Source organism: Corapipo altera, unplaced genomic scaffold (genome assembly GCF_003945725.1).
Source record: "Corapipo altera isolate COAL_440 unplaced genomic scaffold, ASM394572v1 53, whole genome shotgun sequence".
In the NCBI taxonomy this organism is placed as follows: domain Eukaryota; kingdom Metazoa; phylum Chordata; class Aves; order Passeriformes; family Pipridae; genus Corapipo; species Corapipo altera.
In genome coordinates, this window is record NW_020884900.1 from 8,784,171 (window position 1) to 8,801,310 (window position 17,140).

A 17,140-nucleotide genomic window follows, 5' to 3' on the forward strand; every position below is an offset into this window, starting at 1 on the left:
CTCAGCCACTCCCTACAGGACTTACCCTTCTGACCCCTCCCCAGTGCTGTTACCCTTCTCTGGATGTGCTTCAGCACCTCAGACTTGCTGGTCTCTTTTCCCTGTCCCCATGCTCCAATGGCTTGACTGGCACTTAAATTAATTGCAGTTAATTGCAAAGATGGGGGAATAATTTGTGAGCTACCCACACTGTGGCAGTGTGAGGTGCCTGGGCTGTGGCCATGTGCCTGCACTGCTAACATGCCCTGTGGCTACCACAGCATTAGTCCAGCCCTGCCATCCAGCATGATGCCACCAGACATGGAAATATCATGAGTCAGCAATGTTTTGAATCCTTCCCCTTTGTCTGCCAGCTTTTGGCAGCTGGTGTGCCCTGTCCTTCTGCCAGCAAGTGCTTCTCAAAGCCAAGGGTGGCCAGAACATCTCCTTGGAAATCAAGGGATCGCAAGTCATTTGGGGATAACTTATAGAAAAGTGTTGTCAAGTGAGGAAGATAACCTGCTGCATTAACTAATTCTGTGTAGACCGGGGAGTATATGCTCCCTGGAGCCAGCTGCTGCAGCCCGTCAGGAAAACACGGCTGGCTGCTCCCTCTGAGCCCACGGGTCGCATGGCTGGAGCACACAGAGTGCCCGCGTACGCGCGGGGTTTCCTCCTCTATTTCTTTAGCTCAGACTCAGGCTCAGGCTCGCTGCCGTCAGTACTTCCCGCTGCCTCCCTCCCTCGGCGGGATGAGGACGGTGCCCGAGGAGCGCCCGCCGCAGCGGCTCCTCCTCAGGGCACAGCGTTGGCCACCAGGCGGCGCCGGCGGGTCGCGGCGAGTGCGGGGAGGGTGCTCAGAGCCCCCGCGGCGGAGCGGCCCCGACCCCGGGCGGGTCTGGGGGTCACCCCCTCCCTCCCCTCACGGCACTGCCCCGACCCCGGGTGGGTCTGGGGGCCACCCCCTCCCTCCCTCCCCTCACGGCACTGCCCCGACCCCGGGAGGGTCTGGGGGCCACCCCCTCCCTCCCTCCCCTCACGGCACTGCCCCGACCCCGGGCGGGTCTGGGGGCCACCCCCTCCCTCCCTCCCCTCACGGCACTGCCCCGACCCCGGGCGGGTCTGGGGGTCACCCGCTCCCTCCGCTCACGACACTGCCCCGACCCCGGGTGGGTCTGGGGGCCACCCTCTCCCTCCCTCCGTTCACGGCACTGCCCCGACCCCGGGCGGGTCTGGGGGCCACCCCCTCCCTCCCTCCCCTCACGGCATTGCCCCGACCCCGGGCGGGTCTGGGGGTCACCCCCTCCCTCCCGTCACGGCACTGCTCCAGCCCCGGGCGGGTCTGGGGGTCACCCCCTCCCTCCCGTCACGGCATTGCCCCAGCCCCGGGCGGGTCGGGGCGTAACACCCACCCTCCTCTCGGCACCGCCCCGGCACGGACCGCACCGCGGCACGGGGCATGGCGAACTTCAGGAAAGCGCTCTCAGAATCTGCAGGGAAAACACCCCGAACCATGCAGGAGGAAATACACACACACACACACAAACACACACGCCTTCTGCACGCCGCAGCCAAGCGCTAAACACAGCATAGCAAAACTTAGCATTTCCTAAACAGAGGAGCTGCGTGTGCATACTAGAGGGTCAGTTAAAATGTATTTTTGACAATGCCGCCACAGACCAGTAAAGTATCCAGGAAAGCTCGCAGGTTCCTTAAGCTCCCACCTCAGCTCTTCCTCCACTCCGTGTCTCAGGTGGAGCTCAGGTAGCTCTGACTCAAGCTAGGAAACACACCGACTGAGATCAGGGAGATTTCTGTAATAGCCATTTAGTACCTTAATGCCCACAAGAGAACAGGAAAAGTAAACCAAAAAAAGGTACCGAGCGCTAAGAATGCCAAATCATTAAACAGACTCATTGCTTCAGCAGTAGGGTCTTTTCCCATGGATCCAGGACAAAGAACATCCCCATGAAAACACCCACCAACCCGTGGGATTTCTGGTGTGTACGCTACCGTTAACCAACAGCAAATGTGCTGCAAGTGCTGCCATGGTGTTGGGCTCAGCACAAAACTCTCATTTAAAAAGATGCTGTAGTAAAGGTCAAGTGTTTGGAGCTGAAATAGTCCATGCTTGCCATCTTTAAAGGTCTGTCAGCACTTTTCCCAACACCAGTACATAAATGAGTGCAGATATGAACCAAATCTCAGTGCATAACACCCCACTTTTTGTCTAATAGTATTTTTGTAAGTTTTAATTGCATACTATTTCTCAGAATTACTGCAAAAAAAAATTATCCCTTTCTATATGAGTATCTGTATGAAACTTGCAGCTGAAGGAGAAGATGCTGTACATTAGGCTCACAAAAATCCAGTTGGATTGCTTTCCATTTGACCCAGCAGCACGTGGAAAGATGGACACAATGGGCAACTAAAAGGCAGGCCCAGGAACAATCATGAGAAGGGAAATATCACTAAAATACAATGAAAGCACACTACACTAATTGATATAATCCATGTTTTTATTTCTATTCCAAATTGGGAACAGAAACATTCCACTGCAAAGGGACACTGACAAACACAATAAACCCACTTACACAAGGTAGCCTTTTCATGCCCCTTAACAACCCCACCAGCTTTTACTCTGGGTTTCCTTTCTGCCAGTTGGTTCACAGGAAGCATTTGTACCTGCAATTAAGACACTGCTGCTACAGGTGTGACCGTTTTATCATCATTAATGATTTGCCTTGCATAGAATTGCTTCTGTCTTTGGTCACCAGTATGATAAGGAAACAAGGACCTTTGATTGGAGTAGGGCTGAATCATCCATGTGTGAGCTGCCTTCTGTTTGCTCAGTTCTGCTTCCCCAGTCACCATGGATTTAAAGGTATCTGTGCCCAGCTGACGGACTGCTGCAGCAGTAAGCCAAACACCAGAACAGGACATTAGAGGGCAGCAGGCACACTTACTGCTGCCTGGCTTTATCCAGAGCCAAGGGAAAGGTAAAAAACCTGTGTCCCAACACTCAGGGGCAAAAGGTTTCTGTGCCCATTTCCAAATAGTTCCCAATTTCCTGGTTTTGAATGACTGCAGTGTGCAAGAAGCAGATTTAGGAATATACTGCACCCCAGCTGAACCCTGTGAAGAGTGCAAGGTTAATTGAACCAACCTGGAGAATTTCTACAGCATAAGAACGTAAATGTTCAGGTCACTCAGACAGTAACTTGTGAAATCCAGGGCACAATAATCTCATGTGAAAGGATTTTTATTTATGAAAGCGTGATTAAGTCCCCTTGCAATATACACAGACAACCCCTACTCCAGCTGTATCAGGCAGGAATGCAATGCTACAGTTCACACAAACAAGATGGAGAATGATGTTCTGGTCATTGGTTATCTCAAGTGGATTTTTTTTTTATTCAGAATGACACCTGAGGAAAGGCTGTCTGGCACTGAAAGTTATAATTAAGGCTTTTTACATGTTTTAATAAAATGGAACTACTGAAACTACCAACATTGCTTACCACAAAATTCAAATACACCACCAGCTTCTGTAACAGTTGAAAAGGAAGCCTGAAGGCCATTTTTATAAGCCTTGACAGATGTCAAGAAATAGACACTGAACTTCCTTTTCATGCTCAAAGTAGTGATTTATGACTGAACATATTAGGAAATCTCATATTTTCACAGTTCTCTTAACTACTGCAGAGCCCTTTATTTCTCCAGTTGCCTATCAGCATTATAACAAATAACACTACTTAAAGTTTAAAGGCTGAGGACTAGTAAAGTCATGCACATAAAAAGAGAGTAAAATGAGTAGGTTCAAGTTTTCCATTACTCATTTGTAAGAGTGGAAGAGAAACTCTGCAATATGTGCTTTTATTTCACTTATCGATTTTGTGACCTCAGGGAAAAAACAGCTAGAGGAACATGTAGTGAAGAAAAGGGTTAGAGTACTTGTTTCTAAAAAACCAAAAACAAAAATCCCAAAACCTACAAAATACCACTACCAAAAAAAAAAAATTAGTGCCAGACCATTACAGTCCTGTCAAAAGCTGAGAAACATCAGTGTTGCAGCTACGCTGGTTTAAGGATGCAAACAAGGCATCACTCATAAGCAAAAGATGCAGTCCCTTATTTGCCTGGGTGCTACAGCTGGACAATGCATACAGGCACACAAAGATGATTATACTAAAAAGAGAATAGGTACTAAAATTCAATGTCTGGCTGCGTGGTCTCCAGCTTTTACGTGGTCTAGCACATAAAAACACCTCAAACTGGAAATACGTATTATGGACCTTAACGTGCAATGAGAGCAACAAATTGCACCTTACATGCTTCTTCCACCATTAAGAGGTGGAAATGCTCCTCAGAAGAGGGCATTTAGTGACAACAGCAGTACATGATAAAGCATTTGTACTTCGAGTAAGAAAACTAGTCAGACACACTGGTAAGCCTGCTCAAGAGCCTGAGCTGGAAGCTTAAGCTCTGCTCTGTCTTCTGCAAAGACACTCAGCTACTTCACAGCTAAAGCCTAAACACAGGCAGTTCACAATGAAGTACTTCACGTGAGAATTTCAGTAAGAGGGCAAGTGGGGGATGGAACAAGGCCTCGAGCAAATCACTGGGACTTTTATGGGCAGTAAGTCTAATCCAGTATCAAACCAGAGAAAGCGCTCTGATCAAAAGCTAACCACCTGCCCTATGAAGGAAGCTGCTATGAACCACAAACTGTGAGACTATCAAGAGACACTTCTCAGCTCTGAGAAACTCTAAGTGGGCTCCTGGCACTCTCCTGAACTCAGTAAGTCACCATTCTTAAACATAAGCAGTACAACTACATGTATTTAATATATTCCACATTAAAAGCATTCACAGCTAGTTACGTTTGACCTTAGGGGCTGTTAGGTTCATAGACCAAATATCCCTCATACTTCTATTCTTTCTCAATACTATCCTGGAAAAACATGAGTTTTCCCATTATTCTGTATGTTTCTAGACGTAAAACAGATACCTGCTAGGATTTATTTGTTAAAAGGAAAGCAAGATCAGATGCATTTTCCTCCATCTCCATTTAAAATTGTCTTTATTTCAGTCATTTTAAGCAGAAACCTCTCACAGCAGGTGGGATAAGCAGGCTGTTAAACCATTACACTGTTACATTCAATTGCAGAGATACATCTCACTTCATACAAGTATAAGCAAAGGTGTATTTGTGGTGAAGTTTTTTAAGGAGCAGTTTTTATATGTCTCAGTGTGCCAAGTACATTGATCTGCACTCTTTGCATCAGGAGGCCAACTAGGGACACAGTACATCTTGCCTGTGGAACACAGGGGGAATTAAACCATTGTGTCATGACAAACCTTACCTGACAGAAAAGCACATTCAACTTGCTTGAGGAATCCAACTGTTCACCTATACTCAGTATTGTCATGGGTGGGGGTCCTTAATTGCACAAAGGTACAGAGCACTACTTCTTGGATTACTTAAAACTTAACTGAGCACTACCCTCATATCTTGACTCTTAAAATATCTGAGGCACAAGTATGTGTGTGTACTTGTTTTATTCATAATTTGTCTTGGGATACCAAATATATTTCTACTTCAGGTGATTCAACAGACTTGTTGACCTCATTTCAAAACATCCACTGATCCATTTTTCATTCAATGGCAATATCGAATGTTAAAAGGAACATAAAAACAAACATGCACACAATTGTACAGTTTTCATAAATGTCTATTTCATTATTTGTGGGTAGCGCATTAAACAGTTAAATACATTTAAATAATGTTTAAGTGACTGCACTAATGCAGAATTTTAACTAGATGGGTAACCAATTTAACTAGAAACCAGCTAACAAGTAACTGTCTAAATACTTCAAATACAGCTCTTGTTCTAGGTCATCCTTCTTGGAAAAAAAAAGCCTGCTGGTCACATTGGAAATACATTTTAAGGCCAAATTCTTCTGATATCCCTTCTCTGCAGCAGTTTCTTCACCTTTTTAAGCCTCCAATTCCAGGCCAAGACCAAGTTTATGGCCACCAGCATTGATGCTCTTTCCATCTATCAGGGCAGACAGTGTAAGCTTCACACCTGTAAGATTTTTAAGCAGCACGTTTACAACACACGCAGTAGCTTTAATGCAACCCAACCTCTGTCACTACGAGTCCCAGTTGTAGCTCTTTTTCTATTTCATTACTTTTTTTTACAGAAGAATATATTTACCCACGAAATCCACTGAAAGTTAGTCATGTGAACCAAGCTAGATGCTTTTTGTAAACACTGTGTTATGAAGTGGATATACAAAGTCTCTAATTGCTAAATACACAAGAGCTCTCCTTTCCCCCATTAAGGTGTGCAAAGGAGGAGGAAAATTGTGGACAGACAGACATAAGGTCAGAACAACTTACATTCTGGAGGGTTTTTTTACTAAATACGAAGAGCAGGAAGTGTGGTTTTTTGACAGTTAATTGTTCTTTCAAGACCTGCTATCATTCAGTGTTGTATGATTAGAGAAAACAATGCCAAAAAAGAAAACTTGCTTTGCCTAGCCTAAAACTAAGCTGTCAAACACAATACAGTCCACTCCTGTACAAATCAATGAGGAATATAATGCATTAATACCATTAGATAAAATGGAGTTTGTCTTACTTAGATAAAGGTTCGATGTGTAACAAAAGCTACTGTAAAACATCTACTTTGCCTTCAAGACAAAATTATTCTGAAGAAGGAAAATAGCTGCATATAAACGCATAGATCAATTTTTCTTTGTGATGCATTAAAGATATATATGTGACATAATTCGTGTGATAACTCTTACCTGGCCTCAGCGTCTGGGTGTAACCCACTCCAACTAGACTAGAATTGTTCACTTTTGCCTATTTAAAAAAAACAAGACAAAAGCAATTGAAAGGTAACTAATTAGTTCTTTGTTATCATTTAGAAACTAGAATAACTATGGCAACACTGCCATTATCAGCTTAACCAAATTTTACCTGTTCTGTCAATACCTCTCTGCTTCCTGAATTCTCTCCTTCAAGTATATGCCCTTGTCCCTGCACTTGCAGCTGAAGCAGTAACATATTTAAGAACAGGGAGAACTGTTACTGGAATGTGGTTTTGCAGGTGAACTTCCCCATTTCTGCCTTTTCAGAAGGCCACAGGCATTTACCACCAGTCTCCCAAAACATGCCACTTCAGAAGAAACATCCATGTTCGTATTATTACAAAAGAATTAGCATTACAAGTCCAATCATCCAAGCAGCAAAAATTTTCTTATTTCCACATATCATAAACAATATGTGAAAACTTATTTATCTCACTTTGCATCACTTCCACAACAGGATGATTCCAATGATCCAGGTTCAATCCTAACTTTTTAACGTACAGAAAACTGTTGTGCTTATAATCTTTTTAATCACTATTGCAAGGAGTTCTTACGCACCAGAGCTCCCCAAAAACTGGTTTTAAAGAAATTCTGTAGACTTACAGAACTAGACATGAAGGGTGGGGGTTTTTCCCCATTGTGTTTTTCTTTTAATAAACTCTCTAGAGTAGACCCAGCATTTGACAGTCAGGTTCTGAGAGACTCTGCAGACATTACAGAATTTAAAAACTGCTGGTTTTATTATAACTGCCAGGATGGTTAAGAGTAATTCCTACAAGTGTTCACAATCTTTTTTTGTACTAATAGCACACAGGTTTGCAGACACTGAAAAGACACTGTACTCAGCACAACCCTTCAGGTTACAGCCACACTCACCGAGATAGAAGCAGTGGAATCCAACTTGTATTTAGCTGCAATGCCAAAGCGAGTGCTGTTGCTGCCTGCTGTCCAAGCCAGGTTTACAGCAGTTTCAAGATGGTCACTCACTTTTTGGTAAATTGACCCACCAAATTCAGAACCATCATTGCTGCACAAATTAAGAAAAAAGTTAAGTTTCCTATATTAACATACCCTCCCCCTTTTTTTTCCCCTTCTTTTTACTACTTCAAATTTTTATTTAAATTAGAATTTCAGAAGTTTGAGTTGTTTCTCATTTTTTGGCAAGAGAAGGGGAGATTAATTTTGCCCTAAAGCCTTTGTTAAATGGCAATAATTCATGGAAATAAAGAAGTATTTCGCAGTGCTACTTTGTATTACTTGCAATTCTCACGCTACTGTTGAATAAAGTCCTTGAACAAAATTCCATATTGCATCCTTATGAAACTGATGGATAAAAGTTAGTTAGAAAATAGCCATTATGAATTCATGACTATTGAATACATATGAAAATCCTAAAATGACTTTTTAAAAAAATCTGTCACAATGTTTTACATTAGTAAATTGAAATGGAATTCTTACATGCTAGACTATATAGTATTTTGTAGTTTTCTCCCATACTCCTCAATTTCCATGAATTTGGACAGACACAATCCCCATCCTTCCCCTCCAAAAGCACAAACTTCTACCTAACTAAATGCACTAGAACTCCACCAGTTTTTACTAACCCAGATTGAAAACACTATGTTTTTCAGCAGGTTTTTCTGAGCTTGCTCCAAAGCACATAAGATCTAAAGGCAGCAAGTCTGAAATTTCATAAACAAGATGTCTTACACTTGTTTAGCTACACTGTTTTATGCACTCTTCATTCCTGACAGTCAAGAAGATGAACCTACTCAAAAAGTCGAAAAGCAAAGCTCTAGTCTTGCCCTAGAAGCTACTATTTACCTGCTTAAACAGTGCAACACTAATTACTACTTCTTACAAATCTGCTGTCCTTAAATTGTAGTCTGATACAATTAATTCAATGTAATAGGAGAGCTGGAAAAAGCATTATGATCAGTTCTGCCTAACTGAACTACTGCACTTTCAGTTGGCATATACTTCAATATTATGTGAGCTGTATCCTGCTGCAAGTACTAACAAGTCACAGGTGTTTACTGTTTTGAAGAAAAATACAAAGTATCTTTTACATTTATTTAGTTTCCTATTGAAAAATGCACTCCATTTAATGGCCTTGTAAGCACCTGTTGATATTTCAAGCATTTGTATTTTGACTAGAAGGAAAGGTAGAGAAAGCCTGCTTCTATACATCTGGACAAAATTTTCAGTACTTACACATTAGTGTGCAGCTGGAAGTCTCCAGTCTTGTAACCCACAGAGAAATTATTTCTTGTCAATTTTGATTTGGCACTATCAAAAGTCATCTGATAACCAGCAAGCCAGCCTTCATAACCAAGGACAGCTGAACCGTGGATTGCAGGTCCAGCAAAATCAAAGTCAACATCACAACCTAGGTTTACGCATTCACGTTTGTAAGCTGACTTAATTTTACCACTTTTCTTTCTGAAACAGAGAAACAGTTATCTTAAGACAAGGCATACATGATCTTCCTCAATAGACTGCAAAATTCAAGCCAGGTGACTCTACACAATGTATCTAAATGCCAGGCACATGTGGCCCCTAGGCAGGGCACAAGTACAGGCAGCCCATCCAGAGCACAGGGGGCTACTGCAAACAGGCATTTTCAGATAAAGGCAGCAGCAGTTGAATGCCTCCTGCAATCTTCCAAGTATTCTATCCCAGACAATAAGTGAAGTGGGCTGTTGTGAAATGTACAATACTAACCCCACAGTGATGTGATGAGAGCAGAAAAAATAAAATTAATAGCACAGTCCTTTAGCACTGGGATTTGCTAATTTGGATCAAGAGCAAACCGTACAAACAGCTCTGTCAATACCACAGAACAGCTGTTACTGCCCTAAGTAAGGTAAAAAGGTTAACAATTCTTACCCTGTATTTGGTGAGAAAGTTGTATCAAATGTCAACTTCAGGCCTTTGGCAATCTAATTGAAGGGGGAGAAGAGAAGATAAAGCTATAAGTTCTGTTCTATTAGATAGGTAAAACAAATAAATATTCTTCTAATCTATTACCTGATCTTCAATTGCAATTTCTGTTCCCAGAGTGTTATCTGTGTTCCATTTTTCTGTGAAAGTCAGCCCATACTCAGCCCACTTGTATTTGGTCTCCAAGCTCCCATTCACTTTTCCAGTGTCTGTGTTCGATGAACCAGATGTTGTGAATTCCTAAAAGGGACAGAAGATACATGTGATTCTGAAAGCATTATGCAGTGTTTTCTGCAGCAAACACTAAGATCTTGTTATTCTATACAAGTTTAAAATCAGTAGACAACTTGCAGAGGGAGAAGGGAGACCGGCATGGCCAAGAAGGACTTCCCTAGTCCCCACCTCAACTGCAGTGTTCCTGCCAATATTACAGACTGTACAGGGTTGCAACCTAACTCCAAAGCAAGACAGTAGTCATCATAAGTACACTCCTTAAAAGCAGAAACAAGTTCTTTAAATGTAAGGCTAAGTTTGATACTCCCAAAGAGCAACTTAAAAATGAAACCAAAAGCCAAGAACACTAAAAGGCACAGAATGCAACTCCAGTAAAATTCTTGAAGGATCACATACGTATTTTTTTTCCATTTTTCTTGTCAGCCATCCCCAAAGATAAATTACAGACAACTGTACAATGTCATAGAATGGCATCATTTTTCAAATTGGGAGTGGGTGATTTGGTTTTTTGTTTGGTTTGGATTTTTGATTGATTTTTAAAGAGAGTTATTAGTCTAACCAACACACCAGCCTTTCACACCAGCCACAGGCACACATGTATTTACTGACATCTATAAAATTCCCTGGCACTTTGGTTTCATGACACACAGGGGTAACATCCATGTTTGAATAGTGAGCTCAGGGAACAGTCTGGTTTTATGGTACGGTATGGACTTACCTGGAATTCTTCAAAGTACTTAGAAGTTACCAATATCACTCACATCTCTTTACTAAAGGACTTAGTCCCTGATGTTTCTCACTATTTGGATTCTCACAAAGAACAAAATGAATAGTTTCTGTGTACCACTATTCAGAAACTAAAGGCAATACACAGCAGAAGTGGAAGCCAGGTTTTACAATACATGTTAAAGAGTTCTTTCCGTTGAAATATTACTGCCCCTATGATTTAAAAAGTTGATTATTTCAACTTTCTAAAACATATAAATAAAAATTTGATCTGTCTTCCTCCATGCACAACATTATTGTCAAATAAACTTCTCACACTCACCTCCCCCAGAATGAAAAACAAATTTAAAATCACAAGTCCTTAAGCACTCTGACAGTCCAAGCCCAGAGAGCACAGAGCAAACGTGTATGAGACTGTTCTTTAATGCTGGCTGATCAAATTTAACCATGTCCAAGATATTTATTTGTGTTATGTTAGTGGACCCCTAAGCTATCCACATAGTTGCATAATTCTAGTAAGGTCTATTTCTTGGCAAGGGGCAGGGACTACACAAATACCTTCAGGTTTAACTTCTTGCTTTGTGCTGCTCCCTCTACACAGGTCTGTGTGACTGACACTATTGTGGCAATAGCTTCAGGAGCAGCAAATTATTACCTCTTATCTCTGCTTTAAAATATCTGCAGTACATTCATGCCAGCAGTTTGTCCTCCTGGGAAGAATGGCTTATAACTGATATGGGATTCACATTAGGGCTTAGGTTTTTCAGAGAGTTTTACCAGTGTAACCAGCATTCTTGAAAAGCACAAGCTAGAACACCACCACCTACATCTATAACAGGGCTCCTGCAAATTGTGCTTCAGTTGGAATACAGACCTCTGGAAAAAGCAGAGCATATAATCCAGGAATCTTTTTTCTAACAGCAAGTTACACTGCTAAAGCTCCAGTTATAGGGGAAAATAAAAAAAATCTACTTTTATATCTTGCAAAGTCTGCTCTAGAAATTATAAAAGTTACAGGGGGCACTGCTTGCATGACAAAGACATCTTGCATGGAACACTACTGCAGTACTTTAATACCCAGCAGTGCCAAAGATTCAACATGCTAATTCAATGCCAGCTACTTCATACAAGCATCAAGATGGCAGATATTTCCACCAAATACAAACAACATCACAAGGCACTATAACCAGTATATTAAAATACCATAAAAATCTGTCAGCTATTTGTTCACCTTCAGACTTAAGACCAGGGACAACTAACAAACCCCTTTATCTTACCAAGATTACTAAACAGTGCAATACCCCTGCTACATTCAGATCTTTAGGGGCTTCTGAAATTATTTTACACCAGAAGTTTATAATTCATAAAATCTATAAAATACTTAACAGCATCTGCAGAGAATCCCTTCTAACTAAATATCAGAACATATCCAGAAAGAAAACATAATGAATAAAAGTTATTTAAACTCACCACTCCGCTTGCAGATTTTGTTTTCACATCCAGTTTCACCAACCCAAAACCTTAACAAATAAAAGTCAAAGTTACACGATTAGGCCTTAACTAAGGCCCTGCACATTTTTCAAGAAGCTGGTCTTCCAAGCAGTCTCAACAGTGTGCCACATATATACATATAAACAAACTATAGACTGACTTCAGCAACATGCAAATTTTAGATGCTGCAGCAGGTAAAGGAAGCTACTCCAAAGCAAGCCGGGAGTTCTGTTCAATCATCACCACACAGAAAGTGGGGAGTAGCCTCTCAGTTGTACACTGTACATTTAACTACCAAATGATGGCTTCCAAGAGTAAATTTAGTGACAGAGGAAATACATAATTTTCCGTTTCTGGAATGGCATTGCTTACATTTCCTCTCAGCACCAAGACAAAATATCTCAAAGTAAAACTCTACAACAGTGAAGTCACCGGGTAATACACAACCATTGGAACTGTAACATAAGTAGGTTTTATGGGAGTGTCAATTCATATTGTTATCCCTAGAGCTGAGCAACAGTCTTGGTGAAAAAGCCCCCACATGCATTCCCAAAGACCAGAAGGAAACGGCACTGTAACAAAGAATAATTTAACTATGCAACTGTCTGGTATTAAATAATTTCAAAATGTAGAAGGATTCTTTATCCCAATAGCCTTTTCTCTTTCGATTCCAAAAAAGGCTATAACATTACACTGGTATATAACCCTTTCTACATCAACAAACGTTGTGGCACAGACAGACCAGTAAACAAAGTGTACTCCTAAGTTAAACTACACTTGCTGCTTTACTGCTCTAGCCACGTAAATGTCAGAGGTGTACAAGTATGCAAGCATGTAAGTTTAACAGACTTCACATCAAAACAGCCCACAAAAAGCCCCCAACAATGTTAATTGACTGCAATGATATAAAAACAGCACACCCTCTCCCTTCTCAGAAATACGGGCATTTAAGCATTCAATTTTACATACAATTTTAAAAAGGCAATTCATTGTTGCACCTCAAACACTGTATGTTAAAAAAGGTACTATTCTTACCATATCCTTTATTGAAGATATCTCTGGCAGATTTGCCAAGGTCTACGTACGACGGAGGAATCGCCATTGGAGCTGAAAGGTAAAAAGCTAATTAATAGTGAACCTTTTTCCACTGCACACAAAAAAATGCTATCACAACTCTTTCAAGATACTCTTTAAGGCAGTTTGATCTATATGAAGGTAGTTAATGGATATAATGGCTCACACAGTTACAGTGTTCTGTGAAACACCTACATATTTTCAGTGAAGGTCACTGTGAACAGGGGATGTTTTCTCAGAGAAGAGGCATTACAAGACCACCCAGTTCTTACTTTTTCAAGTCCATTTCTCCATGCACCTTTAATTACCAGAAATAAACTAATACCTTACATTTCCAGAGTAGGCACAGTTACCACCAAAAACCCAGAAACTGTACATCTGAAAAACTATAATGCAGACAGTTAATTCTCTGAAGTTCTACAAAGTCAAATTTGACACATGCCTACGAAAACTACCTGAAAATCCTACAAGATTTATTTATGAAACTGTAAAAAGAAGGCATATCTCTTCTGCAACATCATTTTCGCCCCACATTTTATATGGCAGACATGCCATTATTATTTATATTTATTATACAGAAACATATAAAAACGTTTCAATTAAAAAAGAACATCTAATGCCATTAACTAGCAATCAATCTGTTGAAGTTTTTCCTCCCTATAGCACGCAAGAGTTTAAATTTGGGAGGTTTTCTTGTTTGTTTAAAGCATACAAGTAGGAGGAGTGCTAGGTCCGGGAGAAAAGCTCTCTTGTGAGAAAAGCTCTCTTTAGAGTCCCTTTCTCTGACAGGGAGCCACCGGCAATGTTCGAGGCCCGGCCCGGGTGATGGAAGACACGAAGGTCTCACCCCCGCCTCTATCGCTGTCCTCCCTGTGAAGATACACTCTATCTGCACCTTTCTTCGGGGACTGTGTTCCCATGATTTCAACAGCAAAAGGCCACTGCTACAGAGGCCCTGTATTTTAAAGCTGCGAAATAACAGAAAACAGCATATTAATAACTCTCCCCGTGCTGTGAAAGGAGGGAGAAGGGCCGAGGGAACAATGCAGCTAACTAGATAAGGCCATGAAAAGGCAAAACACAAGCAAACAAATATCTTATCTACTCAAACTGATTGGTCACATTTGTTTAGCAGAGAAAGTCAGATTAACATAATTGACTGTTTATCTTGCTCTCTGTGGTGGCGTTTTAGGGGGTTTGGGGTTTTTTTGAAGTAAATGAAGTATCTTCAGAACATGAAAAATAACAAGAGCAGTATTCTCACACATTAACTTTCAACTGAAAGCAAAAGTACTATATAAAAACTTCATTTTTATAGAGTACTTTTAACCAATATTTAAATTTCCATCACCTGGCTATAGGACTGCTTATCTTCTGCAAATCTACACAAGTTCCTAAAGTGTACTCATTAACACAGGATCAAGGCAAGCCCCTTTTTTTCCCCCTTCTCAAAACCATTTCTTCCCATCTTTTCACAGCCTTATCTATATCAAGGAAAACTTTCCTGGAACATCCAATTTAGAAAAAAAATGCCTTCAGGGCACCACACCATTAGGCAGACTATTGTTAAAGAATAGCATCCACATTAAAAAAACCCAAACCCTAATTACACCTGCTATATACAGCCTAATTGTATGAACTGCTACTATTAAAAAAAAAAAAAAAACAAAACCAAAAACCACCAAACTATTTCCACAATCAATGGAAAGGCACAAGACTGCTCCTTAACTTTCTACAATTCGTAAGGCAGTTTTCCAGAGTACCTTACTCCATCTCCCTACTGCCAGAAGAGGACAACTTCATCCTCCTCTGAGCCACCAACATTAACACTCAGTTTCACACACACACACACACAAAAAACAAAAACACCCAAACAAAAAACTTCCTTCAGCAAAGACATCTAAACTCTACAACCAGGTCACTACAGCAAGACATCTATATATCTTGCTCAAGAACTTAAAACAAGTCTGTTTTTCCAGGGAGTTAAATTAAATGTTAAATTTAAAAAAGACACGAAAATTACTTAGAGCATGTGAAGTTTAAAAAGGTTTAGCCCAAGTTCAAGTTTATAGAACAGATCCTAATCCCAGTGACAAGCCATTAAATGGTTCCTATTATTTATTCAATAAAAAGAAGCAGATTATTGACCAAATTACAAGGGAGTATGGGAACACTGCTCCAGCCCTTCTACATTTCTGCTGTACAGCAACTGTACAATTCTTTAGCAGTTTAAAATATTTTAAAGAAGGTCTAGTTATACGCTTCCTTTAATGAACGATCTCACTTCTAACCAGTATCTTCAAAAGAATAATTATTTTCAGTTTTAAAATTTTATATTAGCATTCAGCATAGACGTGATTTTAGAGTGCAAATAAATGAGCTTTTCCCTTTTGTTTTGATGTTTCCAATCTGACTAAATAACCATCACAGACAAGAGATTTATGCTAAGCAGAAACGTCCTGAGAAGTTAACAAATTTGTATCCATGTCAAAATTCAAAGGATTATTACAGTAAAGAGGATGCTGCCGTTTTATCAGGCCTAGTTAAGCATTCTTCCCACTGCAAGGAAACTAGCCAGTATTTGTCAGACATTCTAGCCTACACATGCAAGTTTTGTAATAAAAAGTTAAAACAGTACAGCTGCCACGCTGCTGCTCAAATTCTACACTAACAGGGACAGACAAGGACAAAAGAGGAAACCAAAAGCTCATTCTGAATATACTAAAACCCCGATAAACCAGTGTCACCATCAGAATAATCATTAAATGAAAACAGGGCCATTAAAAAAAAAAATCAATCCCATGTCCTCCAGTGTTAGCTAGGTTTGCAAATTCTTATAATCAAAAGTAAATTTCAACCCAATTTTGAAGAGTCTTTCACTTAAAAGCAACTAATTAGAAGTGACTAAAATATAAGTAACATTTAGCAACTGGAGGTTTGTTGTAAAAATAACTAAGAAATAATCTACTTGAATTACTGAATATATTTGAAACAAGTGAGAGCTCCACCCTAATCTTTGTTTCAGGCCACGTGAAGGAAAAAGAAAAAGTTTAATTAATCTGTTACTCAAGAGCCACAATCATGCTTTCTTCTCCCATAAAAAGAAAAAAGAATGACCCCAAGAAAAGAAAAACGTATTAACGTTATCGGAATTATTACATCACCGCTTTCCTTCAAGGTAGTATCCCACACCCTGTAATTAAGGAGTGCCACAGACTTCTATTAAGATTTCTAAGAATTTTAAGATCTCAGGACATTGAAGATCAGACCAGAAACCAGATCAGGTTATTAAAAAAGAAAAAAAAAAGGAGACTCATGTAATTTTAAAAAGCAGCAATAACTACGCCCAAATTATCCCAGTAAACAGTAACAGAAAAAATGAGATTACTTAAAGCAAAATTTGTTAAAATACACTGGACACACTCTGACCTTCTGGCTTACAGGGACACTACATACAGCTTAAAAAAGAGAAAATCCACCTCCTTCCCCTTGCATTAACTGTCTCCCTACCTCAGCTGGCAGGTGGACACGCAAGCCTAACCCTGGCCAGGCCAATGCACAGACTAAGAGGAGAACGCCTGGAAATGCACTACAGGCTCAGAACCGCAGGCAGGGGCAGTAACGCAGCGCCTCCCCAGGGGAAGGGAGCGCAGGGCAGAGCGGGGGTGCGGCAGCAGGGCCGGCCCGATCGCGGCCCCAGGCCCGGCGCCAGGCGCGCCCGCCCCGCCGCAAGGTGAACCCGCTCCGCGCGGCCATCTTGGGCATCCCGGCCCGACCTCCGCCCGCCGCGCTCACGCACCGGGCCCGG

At 41.1% G+C, this 17,140-nt stretch overlaps 2 protein-coding genes across 7 annotated transcripts in view; one reads left to right on the forward strand and one right to left on the reverse strand.

Annotated features, from left to right (window-relative positions):
* Positions 1 to 3,225: 3,225 nt before the first annotated feature.
* The window catches only part of VDAC2 (voltage dependent anion channel 2), a 26,047-nt gene continuing 12,132 nt past the window's right edge, over positions 3,226 to 17,140 (reverse strand). For 3 of the 6 annotated variants that reach the window (XM_027649484.1, XM_027649485.1, XM_027649487.1), the window contains exons 2-9: positions 13,294 to 13,365; positions 12,238 to 12,287; positions 9,895 to 10,047; positions 9,754 to 9,806; positions 9,079 to 9,306; positions 7,741 to 7,891; positions 6,799 to 6,856; positions 3,226 to 6,071 (exon numbers count right to left, since the gene is read on the reverse strand). In XM_027649484.1, the coding sequence (XP_027505285.1) occupies positions 5,980 to 6,071; positions 6,799 to 6,856; positions 7,741 to 7,891; positions 9,079 to 9,306; positions 9,754 to 9,806; positions 9,895 to 10,047; positions 12,238 to 12,287; positions 13,294 to 13,360 (852 nt within the window). In that variant the 5' untranslated portion in view covers positions 13,361 to 13,365 and the 3' untranslated portion in view covers positions 3,226 to 5,979. Of the gene's footprint in view, positions 6,072 to 6,798; positions 6,857 to 6,943; positions 7,046 to 7,740; positions 7,892 to 9,078; positions 9,307 to 9,753; positions 9,807 to 9,894; positions 10,048 to 12,237; positions 12,288 to 13,293; positions 13,366 to 13,657; positions 13,763 to 16,842; positions 16,859 to 17,140 lie in introns of those variants that run through there. The other 3 variants (XM_027649486.1, XM_027649483.1, XM_027649488.1) reach the window with 3 other exon arrangements.
* LOC113950195 overlaps positions 16,445 to 17,140 on the forward strand; it is a 2,767-nt gene continuing 2,071 nt past the window's right edge. The window contains exon 1 of the mRNA XM_027649693.1: positions 16,445 to 16,466. Coding sequence (XP_027505494.1) covers positions 16,445 to 16,466 — 22 coding nt within the window. The remainder of the gene's footprint in view (positions 16,467 to 17,140) is intronic.